The sequence below is a fragment of the Rhinolophus ferrumequinum genome, chromosome 9, assembly GCF_004115265.2.
Source record: "Rhinolophus ferrumequinum isolate MPI-CBG mRhiFer1 chromosome 9, mRhiFer1_v1.p, whole genome shotgun sequence".
Lineage (NCBI taxonomy): Eukaryota > Metazoa > Chordata > Mammalia > Chiroptera > Rhinolophidae > Rhinolophus > Rhinolophus ferrumequinum.
The window spans coordinates 38,394,092-38,412,384 of record NC_046292.1 but is presented as its reverse complement, the minus strand read 5'-3'; the positions used below and the strand labels follow the sequence as shown (position 1 = coordinate 38,412,384).

At 48.7% G+C, this 18,293-nt stretch overlaps 1 protein-coding gene across 2 annotated transcripts in view; it reads left to right on the top strand.

Moving 5' to 3' along the window:
- GLIS1 (GLIS family zinc finger 1) overlaps positions 1 to 18,293 on the top strand; it is a 215,025-nt gene that overhangs the window by 111,584 nt on the left and 85,148 nt on the right. For both annotated transcript variants that reach the window (XM_033114807.1, XM_033114808.1), the window contains exon 3: positions 17,368 to 17,545. In XM_033114807.1, the coding sequence (XP_032970698.1) occupies positions 17,368 to 17,545 (178 nt within the window). The remainder of the gene's footprint in view (positions 1 to 17,367; positions 17,546 to 18,293) is intronic.

Sequence of the window (18,293 nt, the reverse complement as noted above, 5' to 3'; positions counted from 1 at the left end):
AAGTGATTGCACCTTCCTGGGTCTCAGTTTTCTCATCAGAAAAATGGGCTACTTGACCTATCTAATAAGACTTTTGAGAGGCTTAGATGAAACATATAGGAGAGTGCTCTGCTCTCCAAGGTACAGACACAACACTTATACCACTTGGTAAGGGCCACAGGGGAGGGATTCCAGTATGCATGGGAGTGGACAACCACATAGGGAGAGGGTGACAGGGTCAGGGAAGGCTTCATGGAGACAGTGAGCACACTGGAGGAAGGATTAGGGAAGGCAGGTATACTAGCTTGTCCTAGGGAGTGGGGGGGATGTTCAGCCCTAGCGCTGAGCCATCCTAGCGTTCTTTTCTGTTTAAGGGTCCATGTCGCTCACCAGACTCCTGAGAACACCACTGGTGCTCGGCTCATCTCTGTGTCCCAGAGTCCAGGCCTGGCACACAGTAGGAGCTTGGGGGTGGAGATATAGGTGCTGTCTTTGGCCATTCCAGAGAAAGCCTGGGCTTCCTGTGGGAAAGTAGGCCTGGCAGGTAGTGAGACCTCACAGATGTTGGGGCCAGGTCCGCCCGGTGCCAGTTCCTTCCTTCTGGATCATGAGGCCTTTTGACGGGATTCATGATGGCTCTCTGGGGCTAGAAGAGATCACACCCATTTGGTGGCATCTCCAGTCCACTTCCTTTGTTTTACAGCAAAGGAAACTGAGGCCCAAGGGCTGAGGGCTGCCCAAGACATGTCATGAGTCTCGGGGAAGCCTAGAATGCTGGGCTCGGCTCCCCTGCCCAGGGGGGCCTTTCTCCCGCCTCTTGACCTGAAGTGTGAGAAAGGGGATCAGGACTGAATATGGGGGCTACCGGACCAAAGCATCTGAGCATTGATTCATTTATTGTGGTGAGAACCTGGCTCCCTCCCATGGAGGCGCAGGCTTTCTCCTCTGCAGCTGCCCAGCCGTGCGAGTCCCTGCATATGCTGCCTCATCAGCTGTGTTTCCCTAGAAAGCCTCCCTTGTAGCCTCAGAAGTCAGGGCAGTGTGGTCGCACGAGGGCTGGTGCAGCCCAGAGCGGAGCCCAGGCTGGGCCGGGCTAATTCTGCAGGCTGCCCTCCCTTCAGAGGCCTGCTCCTGTTTGCAATGCAAACACTGCTAGGTGCTGCTTCATTTCATGTTCCCGCAAACATGTTTGTGGAAATGTTCATGATGTTTCATCCCCTGTCTCTCCAGGGAAAGCACTGGGTTACAGCCAATAAAGTGGTAATGGCTAGAGTGGGGTCTCTGGCCCGCTAACCCCCCTCCCGCCTCCCTTCCCCCCAGGGCTGCATCGTATAGAGAAAAGTCTTCTGACTCTCTTGTCTTTCTAGGTCTGTCTTTCCTGGCAGCAGTTCAGGTGTCACTGAAGGCCTCTCAGCTCTCACCCAGTGTACTCGTTTCTGCGTTTGTCCCTCCGACTGGCGTTTGACGCGCTTCCCCATGAGCCACACTACACAGAGCGAGGGGAGCTCTGATGGGGGACCCACAGGGCTGGAGTAGCACAGAGGAAGTAGTGAGGGCATGCTTGGTGGAGAGAGGGGACAGGGCAAGTCTGGGGAGCTGTGAGCAGTTGGGCACAGCCACAGGGTGGGGAGAGAGAGTGTTGGGTGTTGGGAACCGGCAGGAGAGGGGCTGGATGGTGGGAACAAACAGAAGGAACAGAGTCTCGTTTGCCTGACTTAGGCATGGAGAGGGTATCTAGTGGGTAGTGGGAGCCATGGAGGTTTAGGAGCAGAGGGAGATGCGTCAGACTTTTGTGCTTTGGAAAGACCCCGCTGGCTGTGGTGGAGTGATGGAGGAGGAGAGGAGACTGACCCAGGTTTGTGGGTGGTTTGATCTGAGGCGGAGACAGCGAGGACAGGGAGGAGGGATGACTGTAGAGTGGGAGGAAGGGGACTGAGGCTGACAAAGAGAGGAAATGGAACACAGCAGGAGAAAGAGCAAGTCTGGGTGCAGGAGGAAGGGAGTGGGGAGGTGAGCTCTGTCTCATGGTCTCCCTCCCCTCCGACCCCCCAGCCTCTACTGATAGGCCAGGCCCCCGAGACTGCACCCCCTCTAGGCTGCCCCTCCGAGGGCTTTCCACCGTCAGCCTGGCACCCCCCCACCTCATGTCTCTAGCACAAGGCCTAGACGACTGACCTGCCTTCCCTGGGACGCCCCCTTGGGAACTGCATGCCTACCTTCTCAGGGTCCTTCTGGGCTCAGGGCTCTTTGTGTGTTGCTGAATCCAGAAACAGACCCTGGGATTCAAAGGCATCAAGACATGGCTCTGACTTCGGTGTGTCTCAGCGCTGTCGAGTCAGAGGCACCTGGCCAAATCCTGGCTCTCCCACGTCACCTCATGGCGTGGTGTGATTTTGGAGGAGACCTTGCTTTCCCCACCTGAAAAACGAGGACTTGGCCTGGGCCCGTAGTTCTCAACAGAGCTTCCTTTTTCGAACAGGGCCTCTTTTATTCCCCTGAAATGAAATTCATACCTAATGTAACCTGCCTTCACCAAAATTCTTAAAAATGTCATCTAATGTTTCAGTTGCATTATCAAGAAGAAATACAAGGGAAGTAACTCATAAGTAATGTGTATTTGCCCGTGTAAGCGTTCAACCACGACTGGGCCAGAAGACGGGGTGGTTGTCAGTTGCTTGCACCCTGCGTGCAGCATCCTCGAGCCTGACTGCTACAGACACACACACGTCACAAGCAGAGTGACCGAGGGTGACGTGATTTTCTCAAATAGTGAATGCCTCCTGTTTAAGTTCCAAACAAAACACAGTACAGTCTCTCCTCAATTTACATGGTAGTTCCATTCCTGGAAAATTCAGTGTATGTTAAAAACATGAAAAAAGTACTTTGTGTTTGTGTGTAAAATGGAGCTGTGTTCTAGGCTTAAATGACCAGTTGCTCGCTTACAGTTATTTTGAATACATGGCAAGATATTCAAAAGTTAGTGTAAGGCTGACCCACCCTTGGCAGTGAGTTGTCTATCCCTGACTCCTCCCACTAAATTAGTGGTTCCCAGTCACTGTGACCACCAGCCCCTGTCTCCCTCCCCCTGCCCCCAGTGATTTTCAGTGTACCCCCTGGGTGAAACCCCCACCTTGGAGAACCCCTGCTGCCATGCTGCCCCTTGTGCCCTGGCAGGTGAGGGTGACTGGAGCACTGGTTATAGGTCCTCAGGGAGGGCAGAAGAGAACAAAAAACCCTGTGGGACAGGGCTGGTCAGGGAGGGCCTCCTGGAGGAAAGGCCCTAGTTGCTGATTGGTTTCAGATCTGGGGAGTTTTCAGAAGCCAAAGCAATTTCTGTGACTTCTCCAGTAGGTTTTGCCAGCCTTTCTGGCCATACTATAGAGCACGTCGTCTTTTTCACAGAGTCTAAAAACTCTGAGCCTCTCTGAGGGACGAGGAACCATTCCCACTGCCTGCTTTGTGCTGTATTTCTGGTGGTGCCCTTTCCTGGAGGTTGCAGTGTCTTCCCTCAGGATGGTGGTATCTTCTCAGTCAGAACAACTGATCCCTCTCAGAGAGACAGAGATGGAGGGAAGGGATTTGAAAGTGCTGGCGACTCATGTACCCCCGCTGCACTCCAGCTGCCTGGAGCTGTGCATCCCCAACCCCCCCACCCCCCACCCCATTGCCGTTAGGTCTTCTTTCTTTATATATTTTTTAATAGTTGGGGGATGTGGGGTGTGGGGCACCAACTTGGGCATGGGCATAAGAGTTAACTAATTAGCTTGATTTAAGTAGAAGACGTTAGAAAAAAAAGGCCAAACATAAAATAATAAATATATGCCTGACATAACATTAATGTCCTGTATTTACTGAAAAAACACAGATGGAAATGTTTGTCTTTGAGAAGTTTTTATAGATTTCAACAGCCTTTCCTCTGGTTTTCTTGTCATCTCATTACTCTCCTGGCTCTTTTGGGCTTGGAAAAAAACGAAGGGTTTTTGGTGATTATTACTATTGCTCCCTGATGATCTGGGCCAAGCAGGGGCTCGTGCAGGGCTCAGGGCACCCTAGGAAGCCGCAGGCTTTTTAACCTGGGATTTTATGACCTTGGAATCAGAGAATCTCCTTATGTCCAATCCATGACATCGGAGAATCTTAGAGCCATAGTAATGTAAACGCTTAGCTTTATAAAATGGCATCATATCAGAACGAGAGAATCATGGCATTTTCGAATCCCAGATGCATTGAAATTTTGGCAACATGATGGCTCAGTATGATGAAACGTAGAATCTGCGAATTTTAAAGTATATCGGGTTCATCTCCTAGACCACCTCTCCCCAGCCCCTGGGAGAGACTGAAATATACTAAAGGCAGTGCTTTCTTCTGCCAACCTTTGGGTCCCTTGCTTTGCACTGCTCCCGCCATTATTCAGTCTGGAATGTCTGTCCCTCCTGTAGGGGATACTGGCAGTCATTTACAGTTGGGGTGAGTGCAGCCTTTCCTGTCAAGGAGCTGGGAGGAGGAGGAGAGGCCCAGGGGGCTTCGAGACTGCAATAGGAGCAGGGAGAGGGCAGAGGCTCCCACAGACCCATCCTGAGGAGAGGAAGTCATGAGTCCTGAGAATGCACCAGGTAGCAGCGCATCCTGAGGATGCACCGGGTAACAGCACATCCTGAGGATGCCCCGGGTAGCAGCACATCCTGAGGATGCCCCGGGTAGCAGCACATCCTGGGGATGCACCGGGTAGCAGCGCATCCTGGGGATGCACCGGGTAGCACATCCTTTCTGTCAGCAGCCTTATCTCATGTGAAAGTGCCTGTCTCCTTTAGGGCTGCTGTCCTCTTTGATAAGCCACTAAGAGGAAGGCTACCCTGGGGTCCCCACATGTCCCCTGCCCTGGTATTTCTGGCGATGGGTTGAGAGGGACAGGGCCTGTTTGCAGACCAGTATGCTGGAGGCTGGTCCATGCCCACTTAGCGGAAGCACTTGGTCTATTCTCAAGAATAGTTTGCGCACAGTTTTTAAAAATTATTAAAACAATATGAACTATTTTGAAATGTAACATGGAGATTATTTTTAAAAACTATTTTAAATTTTATATACAGTACAATTCAGCTTTTGTGTGTGTGTGTCTGTGAAGAGTTGTGCGAGTTTTGACAAATGCATAGTCATTACATCAGGAATGTAAATACAGTCAGGAGTTGGGACAGTTTCCTCCCCCCAAGAAAGAAGGGAGATGTTTGGAAACACTTCTGTAATAAAGCCACCTTTCTCCCTGCATCTACTCTATTCTTTCTAAAGTCTTTTGTCAACATAAAACTCAGACATCAGTCCGTACCACAACTCAGGTTTGGTCACTCCTGCTGTCACCCTCCAGTGGCTTCCTGCCACGTGGGTATAACACCCAACTCCTCACCAGACCCACAGGACCCTGCACGTCGGCCCCGCTTCCTCATCAACTGCCTCGCTCACCTTGCTCACTGGGCTCCAGTCACACCTGGCTGTCTGTGTTCAGCCTTGGACCTGTGTACTTGCCGCTCCCTCTGTGGATGCTCTTCCCTGAGGTGTCCACATGGCTCCCTCCTTCACCTCACTCGGGCCTCTGTGCAGATGTCAGCCCTTCGGAGAAACATGATCCAACTCTCCCCATCTCTCTGCACTTTCTAGCTTCTTACTTTTAATGTTCATTCACAACATTTACTTACCTAATATCATGGTGTGTGTTGATGTGTTTACTTTTGTCTTGTCTTCTCTCTTATTAGAATGTAGACACCATGACAGTAGAGATTTTCCTTTCTCGTTCATTCCTGGTGACTGATACCTAGCATGCTGCGTGTCTGGTGCTCAGAGCCGGGTCCTGGTACATAGGAGATATTCAGTATACACGTGTTGAATGAATGAAAGATTAACATTTGATGTATTGATTTTTCTATTGTTTTTACTATTCAGGTTATTTTTATGTATATGGAATTTTGAATCTTGCTCTTTTTCATTTAACATAGTTTTTATAAATATTTTCCCATCTAATTGAAGCCTTTAGTAAATCCAGTGAAACCTGTGATGCGATGCCTTTATGACGAGGCAAAAGCATATAAAACATGATTGGCAGTTAGCACTTACTCTTGTCCAGCCTCTTCAAAAATCGGGCAGAGAGAGTTCTTTTCTCTGGGGTTTTCAGGATGATGGGTTTAGGAAGTAACTGCCTCATAACCACTTGATACCAGTTCTTAGTGTGGTGTGTACTTTGTGATAAGTGACCTGTTTCCGGCATGTCTAATAAATGAAAACTTTCCCCCCACACACATTAACTAGAAAAACCACCAAAACTGTATTTTTTTTATTAACTAAATAATAACACAACTCTGCATTTTTAAGTAATTGAAGGTTTTGGACCATACTTATTGGATTATTGGTGGGATTTTATTATATCATGTTTAATGCTACATAAAATTCCTGAGGAACTTACTATAGTTTACTTGATCATTCTTCTATTATTGGATATATGCAGTCTGTCTCCTATTTTTTTCTATTATAAATAACCCTGCGCTGGTAAATTAAATAGATTTTTAAAAATGAGAAAGTACTGAGTGGTGAGAGTGCAAGGAAAGAAGTGCTTTCCTATACTGCTGATGGTATAGGAAATTGATATACTCCTTTTGGAAAGCAATTTGAAGTTCAGGTAATAAAATTCTTAAAATTTTGCATGTTGTTTGACTCAGTAATCCCACATCTAGAAATTTATCTTAAGGCTATAAATATGGACGGACATGAAGATGGGTCTATAAAGATATTCATTACCTAATTGTTTCTAGTTTTAAACTCTTCTAAACAATCTTAGTCCCAAGTATGGATAAATAGATTAAATAAAATATGTACCACCATATAATGTAATACTATATAGTCATTAAAGGTATTTGTTGGAAGGGGCTTTTTGCATCTCGCTATACTAAATAAGCTTGGATCAGACATTTCTTCTGGATGAAACATAAATACCAACTGTTTGAAGGTATCAAATAACAGCCAGAACTTGAGAGACCAACATTCTGAAGAGAAAGGAAATGCACTGAGGTCAACCTGACACTGTGTCTCTTCCTTTCACGTATTTGCCATTTTGCAAATGATGTATGACCAAGAGTCAGAGAGCTGAACAGAACTTCCTGCAGCCTACACTGTGCTGGAGAGACAAAAACTGGGGTTTAGGGCTACCATGACAGGTAGATCTTGAGGGGGTCAAGATTCCATGGAGGCAGGAAGTAATGAAAAGTGAGCCTAACATTCACTGTTGCTTTTCCTTCCAAGATAGTTGTTGATGCTTAAGCAGCACCAGCTAAGCAGCTGAAAAATGAACCAAGTGTGGTAGTAAAGAGGTTGATATGCAAGGCAGACCTTTCAATAGCTTTAAGTTCTGGGAAAACATATATCGAAGTTCACTGTCAACTAAGGAGGAGGAGCCCTGGCATCCCAAACTTTCAGTTGGGGCCCCTGAGGGCAACATCTTAGAGGAGAGAATGAACAAGAAATAGCACAACCTTTACAAAGCCTGAAGCCCAGCTTTAAAACAGCTAAATCCCAGACTGGATAAAGATAATCTTTCCCTCTTTTAACTGCCTATAAGAAGCAAAAGAAAATTCCCTCTGGAGGAAGATAACATCATCTGGAGCCTGTACAAATTTCATACACAATGTTGGGCATTCAGTCAGAAATTACCAGGGATACCAGGAGGAAAAAAGATGATAAAAGACTCACAGGTGGTCCACATGTTGGAGACACAGGATTTGAAATAACTGTGATTAATGTGTTCAAAAACATAGATTACCAAATGAAGAATTTCAACAGATACCTGAAAGCTATAAAATTAATCAAGTAAACACTTTAGAACTGAAAAATATAATAAATTTAAGAACTCAAAAGATGGATTTAATAGATTAGATACAGTTAAAGAAAAGATTAATGAATTACAAAAATAGATTAGTAGACAATGTCTAAACTGAAGCATGAAAGATAAAAAAGGATGGAAAATTCAGAAAAGAGCATAATAGATACATAGAACATGGTGAAAACTTCTAACATACATTGTTGCCCAAGAAAGATAGAAGAAAGATAATGGGCAGATGTAATGTCTGAAGTGATAATGGCCAAAACTGACAGAAGACATCAAGACACATATTTAAGAAACCCTATGAACCTCAAGCAGAATAAATACAAAGAAAAACACATGTAGGCACGTCATAGCCATAGTCAATCTACTGAAAACTAAACACAGAGAAAAATCTTAAAAATGGGGGTGATACAGTCTTTAAAAGATAACTTTCCAATAAAAATGATGAAATGCGGAAGACAGTGGAAGAAATCTGTAATATACTGAAAGAAAATAACTGCCAACCTAGAATTCTATACCTAGTGAAAATATCCTTCGGAAATAAAGGTGAAAGAATAACATTGTCAGACAAGCATCACTTGAGAGATTTCCTTACCAATAGACTCAGTTTTTTAAAAAAATCTTTATACAGAAGGAAAAGGACTCTATATGGTAGCAAGAGGGAGGGAAAATATTTACATAAATGTTGACTACACAAAACATTGATAATATCTGGTGAGGTTTAAAAATAGATATAGAATTAAAATGCACAACAGTAATAACAGAGAGAGATAGAGAGAGAGAGAGAGCAGAGTTAAAGAGTCCTGAAGTTCTTGCACTTTTCAGGAAGTAGTAAATGTACTAGTCTGCATTAGACTGCAGTAAATCAAGGATGGATGCTATAATTGCTAAGATAACTATTACTAATAATATGAATGTATATTTTGCAAGCTAATAGAGACAATGGAATAATAAATCATACTTGATTAATTTGAAAGAAGGCAAGAAAGAGGAAAAGAATATAGAATATATGGGACAAATAAAAAATAAATAGTAAGGTTGTAGATTTAAACTGAAATGTAAGTTATATTAAATGTGAATGGTATAAATGGACTAAATACTCAAATTAAAAACAAAGATTGTGAGAGTGGATAAAAATTATTTTATAGAAGAATATCATATTAATAAGGATGCTTTTGGTTGTAAGTGGCGTAAAATACATCTGAGACAAGCTTAAAGCGCTATAGGAATTTTATTGCTCACACAAGAGGTTCTTGGCGCCACTAGTGCTGTGACATAGTTACATTGCTGTCCTGGATGAGACACCTTGGTTTATTGACATTGTCTTCCCACTGACTTCCCTTAGGATAACACGAGGGCTTCTAATAGCTACCAGGGCCACACGCTTCCTTATTCGCATAGAGAGGAGGAGAGGCTGTTCTTTCTTCAGTCATTAAACAGAAATTCCAGGCCTCTGTCTAATTAAACCAACTTGTGTTACATGCCAGCCTCGGCGCCAATCGCTGTGACCTGTGGCCGGGGAGACGAGGTCATGCTGATCAGTAGGTGTCCACAGCCACCCTGGAGTGACATTAACCATGAGAATGACCGTGAGAACAAGCACTGACATAGTGTCTACTGTGTGTCCCGGGTACTGTTCTAGGACCTTTACAGAGGGTGTGTGAACTCATTGCAACTTCATAAACTGTGGCACAGAGACGCTAAGTCATGTGACTTAGACAAGGTCACAGCTAGTAAATGGCAAAACCAGGATTCAAACCTAGTTGGTTGGGCCCCAGAATCTGCATTCTTACCGGCTGTGCGATACTGTGTCTCCTTCTCAAGATATATATCTCTAGATATAGATATGAAAAGACGGGACTCTATTAGGGAGGGCAAAGGAGGGAATGAACACCAGGTATTGTAGCCTGGATGTTTGTGTCCCACACCCCCACCCCCGCCCCACCAAATTCATGGAGAAGCTCTAACCTCCAGTGTGGCTTTATTTGGAGATGGAAGCTCTAAGTAAATAATTAAGGTTAAATGAGGTCATAGGGTGGACTATGATCCAATAGGGTTAGTGTCCTTGTAAGAAGAGACACCAGAGCAAATTCATTCTCTCTCGATCTCTCTCTCCCTACCCTCTCTCCCCCCCCCCCCGCTTTCATGCATGCACTGAGGAAAGGCCGTATGACGGACATAATGAGAGGTCTGCAAGCCAAGAAAGAGCTCTCACCAGAAACCAAATCAGCAGGAATCTTGATCTTAGACTTCTAGCCTCCAGAACTATGAGACAACACATTTCTGTTTAAGCCACCCAGTCCATGGTATTATTTTGTGATGGCTGACCAATACACCAGGAAATGAGCTGCCTCGGCTCTGAATCCCTTCATGATGTGGAATAATGCACTGCCCTCCACGTAGGAGAGAGCTGGTCTTGCATCTTGACTCCACCACTTCCCAGCAGGATGACTTTGGGCAAGTCGCTCTTCCTCTGGAAAATGGCGTTAATAAGACTGGCACGGAAAGAGCCTGGTACTTGGCGGGCACTCCATGAACTTTGGTATTCATGATATGTTACTAAATGGAAAAAGCCAAGTACAAGAAAATAAGTGTATCATCTTGCTTTTTTTGTCAGAAATCTATGGAGATGCATAGGGAAATATCACAGAGGTTTATGTGTCATCGTGTCTGCTGTGGCTCTCTCTGGTGGCCTTATAGGTGATATCTGTTTTCTAATTATTGCCTATGTACATTTTCTAATGTTTTCACACTGTAAATATGTGCTAATTTGGTAGCAATAAGAGAGTGTGAGGGAAAACGCAGCCCATATATGTGTTTATATATATACGTGCCTGCATCTACCTGTGTAACCAGCGTTGGGCTGCTCACTTCCTGGCGCTGGATTGGGACAGAGCCGAGGGCTCGCTCTGGTTTCTTTGCGGCGCCGTCCTGAGGTAAGCCTGCTCAGGTTTTACTGGCCTGAGTCCCGTAAATCGAGCTTAGCTTTAAAGGGGAATTTATGGAGCTTTTGTAATCTGGGGTAAGAGACGACGGGTGGCCATAAACCTGGCATGTGGCCTCGAGCATCAGGCTCTGTAGCTCCGGAGGCCCTGCCAAGCTTACTGCCCCCCTCAATGGCCATGAACCACCCCCCTCCCCAGGTGGCTCCAGGCTGAGTGAGCGTGTCTCAGCTAGCCCATCCTGCCAGGCTGTGGAGAATGGAGAAAAAGCCCAGCTGTCTGCTTTCCTGCTTCTCTTTCAGAAGCCCCCACTTCCTGCTGGTTGCCAGGCCTTTGGATTTGGTGAGGAGGGAATAGAGGAGAGGACGAGGCAGCTTGGAGAGGCAGATGGGCCCTGGAGTGTGGATGCAGTGTGGGCTTGGCTTCTGCTGTGTGTCCTTAGAGAGCCACTCACCCTCCCTGAGCCTGAGAAGTGGAACCCTGTGTCTCCCACTCTCTGGGATCTCTAGTGCCTCTCCTGCCCAGCTTGGCACTCCTACTGCTCAGAGGAGAAGGCTCAGGGGGCTCAGAGAAGGCTGAGGCCCTGCTCTGCACAGACTCAGCCTGCAGAGCCTGGGCGCCGACTCAAGCTTCTGTTTGCCTGAAGCTGCCGTCTGTGACCAGCGGTGCTCACTGCCCAGGAAAGCAGTCCTCTGTTCCTGGAGACACATGTCACCCCAGGGAGGCCCACGTCTCTCCTGCCGGTCAAGAGAGCCAAACCAGGGACCTAAAGTGCTGACTCCGTGCCAGACACCATGCCTCTACATATATTATCTCATTTAATCCTCACAGGCACCCCCTGTAACTGGGGTCCTTATTCCCATTTTATAGAGGAAGAAACTGAGGCTCCGAGGGGGAGGTAACTCATCTAGGATCAAATAGCCAGAAAGTTAATGGTAGAGCCAGGGCTTCAACTTAGGGGTGTGTGTGTGTGTGTGTGTGTGTGTGTGTGTGTGTGAGAGAGAGACAAAAGCTCGTTCCGTTTCCTGTCACAGTGTCTGGCATACAGTAGGCAGGAGAGTCAACTTGAGAAAGTCCTTTCAGTCATCCACCCTCCCAGGGTTTCTAGGCACCTCCTGTGGGTCTAACTGTGTGCTAGGAATGAGGGGAGCATCCCCAGTGGGGCCCCGGTGTCTAAAGAACCTGCTTGCTGAGTGGCTGACACAAGCCTCTCCCTCACCTGGGCCCCTGGTTTCTGTATGTGAAGGAAATTGGACAAAATCATATGTCAGGACGCTGTGACATTCAGCAGCTCGGGGGCTCCAAGACCCTGGTCGTAAAGGGTCTTCACAGACTCATGGTGGAGGCAGGATTTTAGCTGCCCTTAAAAACAGCCATGTGCCAGTACAGAGCGTTCTAATCCCGACTTTGGGTGATGTTGCAGAGACTTAGAGATCAAACATAATGAGTATTCGGCATACGCTGGGTGAGCAGAAAGAAGGGGCACCTTACATGGTGACTATTCACAGGGAGTGCTGTGAGCTGTGGTAGGGGGGCTCAGAGAGGACAGGAGAGACCAGGGAACATTCCAGAAGGAGATCCACTTCTGCGGAGCTCTGAGGGCCCAGATGGTTTTGGGAGGTGTCAGGCCGCCCTGACTGGATGGGTTAGGATGTGCGCAGCACAGCAGCAAAGCCTCATGGGAGTGTGAGGTAACGATGCCCAGGTAGAAGTGTGAGCCCAGGCTGTGGGGGGCTCCTGGAGCCAGGTGCAGGCACTTCCGTTTATTGAATGCCCACCAGGAGCCAGCCCTGCATTCAGTATTTGACAGTGGTTTTCAAGCCATCAACTGCACCCTGTGAAATTCTCCCTGTTTCACAGATGCAGGAAAGTATGATAGATTCAGATTTTGAAGCCCTGATTTTCTAACTGCACAGCCCTGCCTCTAGCTGCTGCACTAGCTCAGGGGTTGGCAAATTATAGCCCAAGAGCCAGTGAGCTGTTTTTCTAAATTAAGTTTTATTGGAGCACAGCCCCACTCATTTGTTTACACATTGTCTATGGCTGCTTTTCACAGCCCAAGTTGAGTAGTTGTGACAGTAGACTGTATGGCCCACAAACCCTAAAATATTTACCATCTTGCCCTTTATATCAAAAGTTTGCTGACAAGATGGCCGAGTCACGCTGCCCAGTGTAAGTCTGAGCCCTACATTTGCTTCGTGAGCTTGGGCAAATTGCTTGCCCATCGCCCCCTCACCCCCCAGCCTTTCCAGCTCTACTCCTGAGGGTTGTAGTGAAGCTCCTAGGTGATGGCTGTGAAATGTTTCATAGACTGTCACCGGTCTGTCACCAGTCTGGCGCCTGGTGGGCACTAAATGTTTGCTGTGCTTGTCCACGAACGAGGAGTAGTCGGTGTGTAGGCCGTCCTAGACCTGCCCACTGGCTGCTCCTGGGATTGCAAGGAGGCGGCCTCTGGGCCTGCGATGCTGAATGCATCATTGTCCCTCTAATGCAGTCTTGGCAGCTTTGGGCGTACATTAAAATTCCTGTGGGGAGTCACCTTATATGTGGTACCGCTTTATAGCCAAGTCATTACGGTAATTTGCAAAGTTCTGTGGTGTGTAACTGGAGACATGTGCTTCAGATTTGCTGGCTGTGACCTCATGCAGGCTGCCTGCTCCTGCATTTGTGACCCCCCGAGCCGTGGGGGCTTGTCCTTTTGAGTCTGGCCTCAGGGTCATCCAGACTTGACCTTCCTGGGGACAGAATGCTTCTCATACAGGGCCCTGCCTCCTGGTCCCATCCAAAGCTCAAGGATAAATGGAAGAAATCATTCGCATGATCATCGTCATTACTTTCCAAGTGCTCACTATGAACCAGGCATCATTCCAAATGCATTGTGATCGTATCTCACTTAATTGTCACCACGACCTTGTGAGGTCAGTTTTAGCACCATTTTACAGATGAGAAAACTGAGACTTGAAACTAAACCAACCTTTCCTTAGTCCCCCATGGTGCCTGTCCAGGTTCTGTATAGATTTGCTGTGTGACCCAGGAAGGTCCTTTTCCTCACTGAGCCTCAGTTTGTTCATCTATTAATGAAATAGATGGTCAATCAGTCCCAGCCCTGCTGTTCTAAGTTTTCTCACCAACTTGTAGAAATGAATACGGGACCCCCCCTCATCCTCTAAGCCTCCAAAGAAGCTTCATTTACATGGGGAAAGCCAGGTCCAGGGTCTGGTCCCCTGTGGCACAGAGACATGGCTGCTGGGTACAGCCCTTTCCCAGGGTATCCCCAGCCTGCCTCAGGGCAGTGGGGCCGGTGTGCCCCTCTCCTTCCCCTGCGTCCTCTGAGAAAGACTCAATCCATGCTCCCTGGAGGTGGAGAATGATCATGGGTGGGGCCTGTGATGCACTTGGGGACAGAGAAGCAAGACACCAACAGGTGGGAGAGCAGTGGGAGGTCCCTAGACGGACTCGTGCCTGAGGTGGGCAGCCATGACAGTAGCCATATCTTTCCAGTGGTGGCAGCTTCTCTGGGACACTTGTTATGGTCTGTAGTTTAATTTCTAGCCTTTGAGAAAGCAGGTGGCCCAGGGTAGTGTCTGGCATAGACCTTGAGAGAGCTGGGTTCGGGCCCCGGCTGTGCCAGCAATTGGCATATGACCTTGGACAGCTACTTGCCAGCTCTGGTGCTCGCGTTCCTCTGCAAGGTGACGAGGCCCATGCTTTCATCCAGGGTCTGTGAAGTTATGCAGGACAAGGTTTGAATGGGCTTGGAACCCTGAGCAGTGCCAAACTCTGACCTGAGGGGCTCCTTCCTTCCTCCCTCCCAGAGCCAGCTTGCTTATGTATTACAGGAAAACTCCGTACTGTATCCAACAGAGAAGAAGCCAACAGGCCCCAGTTGTTCGTCCTGTCATGACTGTCTCTTTCCACATCTCGGCTCAGTCCCTGACTCCCAGTGTGTCTTTGGACAAACCACTAAACTTCCCTGCGCCTTCGTGTGCCCATCTGTAGATGGAGCGGTCCTACCACCTGGCAGAGTTCAGGAGTCCTGGCGGTGGTTGTACTGTCACTTCCCCCAAAGGTCCTCCAATGTGGTCTTCGTTGGAGTCCCAGGTGGGGATGCTTGTTCGGGGCCCCACTTGTTCATCAATTGGCTGAGAGGCAACAGGACAGAACTGGCGTTTTGAAGTCTGAGACATCTGGGTTTGACTTGTGGCCCCGCCTCTTGTATACCCCTGAGTTTGGCTGAAAGCCCCTCATCTCTCCAAACCTCAACTTTTCTCATCTGGAAAGTGGCTGTAATGAGCCCGCCTCATGGGGATAGTACTTGAAAGGACTGAAAGTTCTTGGCGCCTAGGAAGGGCCGGATGAATAAAGGCGTGACAAGTGCTGGCCTCCCCGGTGGCTTTCCATCGCACCACACATCCTCCTGAGTGAAGGAGGGGTAAGTGACCCAGAGTCTCCAATGGGCCTGGTGGGTCCTGGAAGGAACCTCAGAACCGCGTCCCCGACCCAAAGACTCTGGGAGAATGGCCCCGTGTAATGATTAAGCTTTCTCTGCTCCAAATGCTATTAATGGTCATAAAATTATCCACAGTTTTCTGAGGCCTAGTCCCAGGATTTGCCTCAGTGGGACAATAAAATCGCATGCAGAAACGATTTGGAAAAGGCCAAGACCGCCAAGCACAGACGGAGTTAAACGAGCGGCAGCCTGCTCTCATTAACTCAGGCCATTCACATTTGTTACCAGGGATTTCTTTTTAATTAAAAAACAACCAAGTTATTAAAAAATCAGCTTGGAGGGGCTGGCTAAGCAGCAGCCAAGGCAGCGGGCGCGGGTGTTTCTCACAGCAGGACCCGGGCCGGGCCTCCGCCTGGGAGGGTGACTCAGAGGCCGGCTTCTGAGCAAATGTTCATCCAAGCCGTCTCGAGCCTCTTGCCTGGGCCTGGGGACCTGAAGACTTGTCCGAGTCCCTCACTGGCCCTGGTACCTTGAGAGCATTGCATTCTCGGCTGCAAACTATAAAGTGCGTGGCCAATGAGTGCTGGTACCTATCCAATGCCATGGGCACATGGCGAGTTAGCTGCGAGTGTCTGGCCTTGGGGGTGGGCTAGAACTAGGGTGGGATTGGATGTTTGGCTAAAAGACGCCGTTTTATTACACAGCGATTACAAGGGGAGGTTTGGTCTGGCAGACCTGAGCCAGAGATCCAGCCTAGACTCTTTGTAGCTGTGTGATCTTGGGGGAGTCATTTAACCTCTCTGAGCCTCTGTTTTGCGCTCTGTGCAATAGGGATCATAATACTCTACCTCCCCCAGAGGGCAGTGGGGGTGCTCCATGGAGACAGCGGCCTTGCAGCCGGGCCCTGCACACACTGCTCAGCAAATAGTACGTCTGTCGTTCTTGTTCTTACATGAGGGGCCAATGGGGTTCTGGGTCAGTCCTTTCCTCATCTTAGTGGTTTATCTTGCTTAGTGGTAACAGTACCTGGACAATACTTGGGCTGTTAATAATGTTTTATTACTTCTCTAGGGTACTTTATGCTTTTCAAAGTGTTATTTGGCAATAAAAACAATTTCTACTCTTGGCGCACCTGCTCAGTGCCAGGACTGTGCTCGGTAGGGCGTCTGTGCCTCAGCTCTCAAAACCTCCCTGCGTCTCTGGAGAGCTGGCGTGCACGGTGGAGATGTCTCCATCATACTCCACCAGGGGGCTGAGCGGCAGCCTCAGGGAGGGTCAGCTGTGGGGAGGGACTTGGCCAAGTCACAGACTTGCGTGTGGGCAGTAGGGGCCCACACCGAGGTCCGCAGGGCCCCAAAGCCCACGCATGTCCTTTCCTCCTTAGCATAACCCTGCCAGGTGACAGGGCACAAATCTCGTGGAGCTTTAGAAGAAGAGTGTTTCCAGACTAACCTTCCTCACACAGTAGATAAGAAAATTGAGGCCCAGGGAGGGGAAGTAACGTAACAACCATGCCTAACATTTTTGTTATATGTTATATCGTTTTTCAACGGTTTTCATATCTACTGCCTCAGTTACTGTTCATAGAAAGCCAGTAGCTTTGCCAGGCAGGGCACACGATCGTCAGGCTATCCTGAAAGAACCATGGAGGATACAGAGGTGCGAATAACTGGATCCTGCATTTCTATGCTGCAGTGCCATTGGGGAAACAACATAGACTGAGCTTTGGTGGTAACGAGCGGATGCTGTTCAGTGAGCAGCTGCTCCCTGACATACAAATACCAGTGATGCTCACCTGGCCTGCTGGGCAGCCCCAGCAGGGGGCCACACACCTTGTCACATGAGCACGAGGTGATCGCCACGAGGATCACAGATGATGAGCTCCCAGACATGTGCTTGTCTGGCTAGTTCAGCGGTTTCCTGTGCCTGGAATCGGGCCTGGTCCTCTTACTGATCCCGCTGCCGATCATGGGAAATGAATGAGGTCTCCCGCTGCCTTGAATGTAGCAGAAGTTCAGTTAGTGTTAGCTCACGGGTGCTCTGTTCCATGCAGTACCCAGTGACGACCGTCTCCCCGCACCCCTGAAGGCTGTCCTCACTCACTCTGTCCCCTTTTCCTGTCTTTCTCTGCCCAGTGAACGGGAGCTACGGCCACTGCACGCCGGGCTCGGAGAAGAGCCTGCTGGACCTGGACCTTGCCGAGGGCCCCAGCCCCACCTGCCGCCAGGGCTTGTTTCTCCCTGCAGGAACCCCCCCGCCCCGGGGCCACTCCCCAGCCTGCGAGAGGCTGCTCCATTTCCCTCACCCTAGCAGGTATGTGCTCCATCCCACCGTCAGCTGCCTTCTGTGGACTCTCCCTGGAGGCCAAAGACCAAGGGCCTCCAGACCTTACCTCGTCTGCCTGGTTCGTGGGATCCACAGGGAAACAGGCACAGGCTTGCCAGGGACCAGCCAGAGCCCAATAGCACAGTGAGGCTGCCTGGTCTAGGCCCACACCTCCTGCATTACAGGGTCTTAGGAGAGACAAAGATGGTTTTATTGAGGTATATTTCCCCATTGCAGAAGCTAGGGTAGCTTCTCACAGAGAATCAGCCATTTCAGAAGAGGAAGATTATAGCATGAGTTAGGGAAGGAAAGCTCAGCTCAGGCTTCATAGTGTCAAACTCTGGAGTACTCATAGCCTGGAGAGGGGGTTCCTCCACATGGAGCCATCTCCTGCCCCAGGAACCATCGCCCCTGGGCACCCTGCCAGGTAACCCTCATTCAATGCTTATGCAATTCTAGTGACATCCGCCTCTGCACAAATGTTCCATTAGATTGCAGAGTGAGCTGGAATCTTCCTCCTGCGGCTTCTCCTGGGCTCCCACCCTTACCTTCGTGCCCTCTGGTTTGCTGACAGGTGGAGGTCACACACACACAGGCCTGTGTGCCCACCCACTTGGCGCCTAGGACCCTCTCCCCACTGCTTGGGGCTGCTGACCCGAGGCCAGTTCACAGATCAGAGATTCTAAAAACTCGCCCAGTTGCCTGTTTGCAATTCATTCCTTTTCCAGCCAATTAT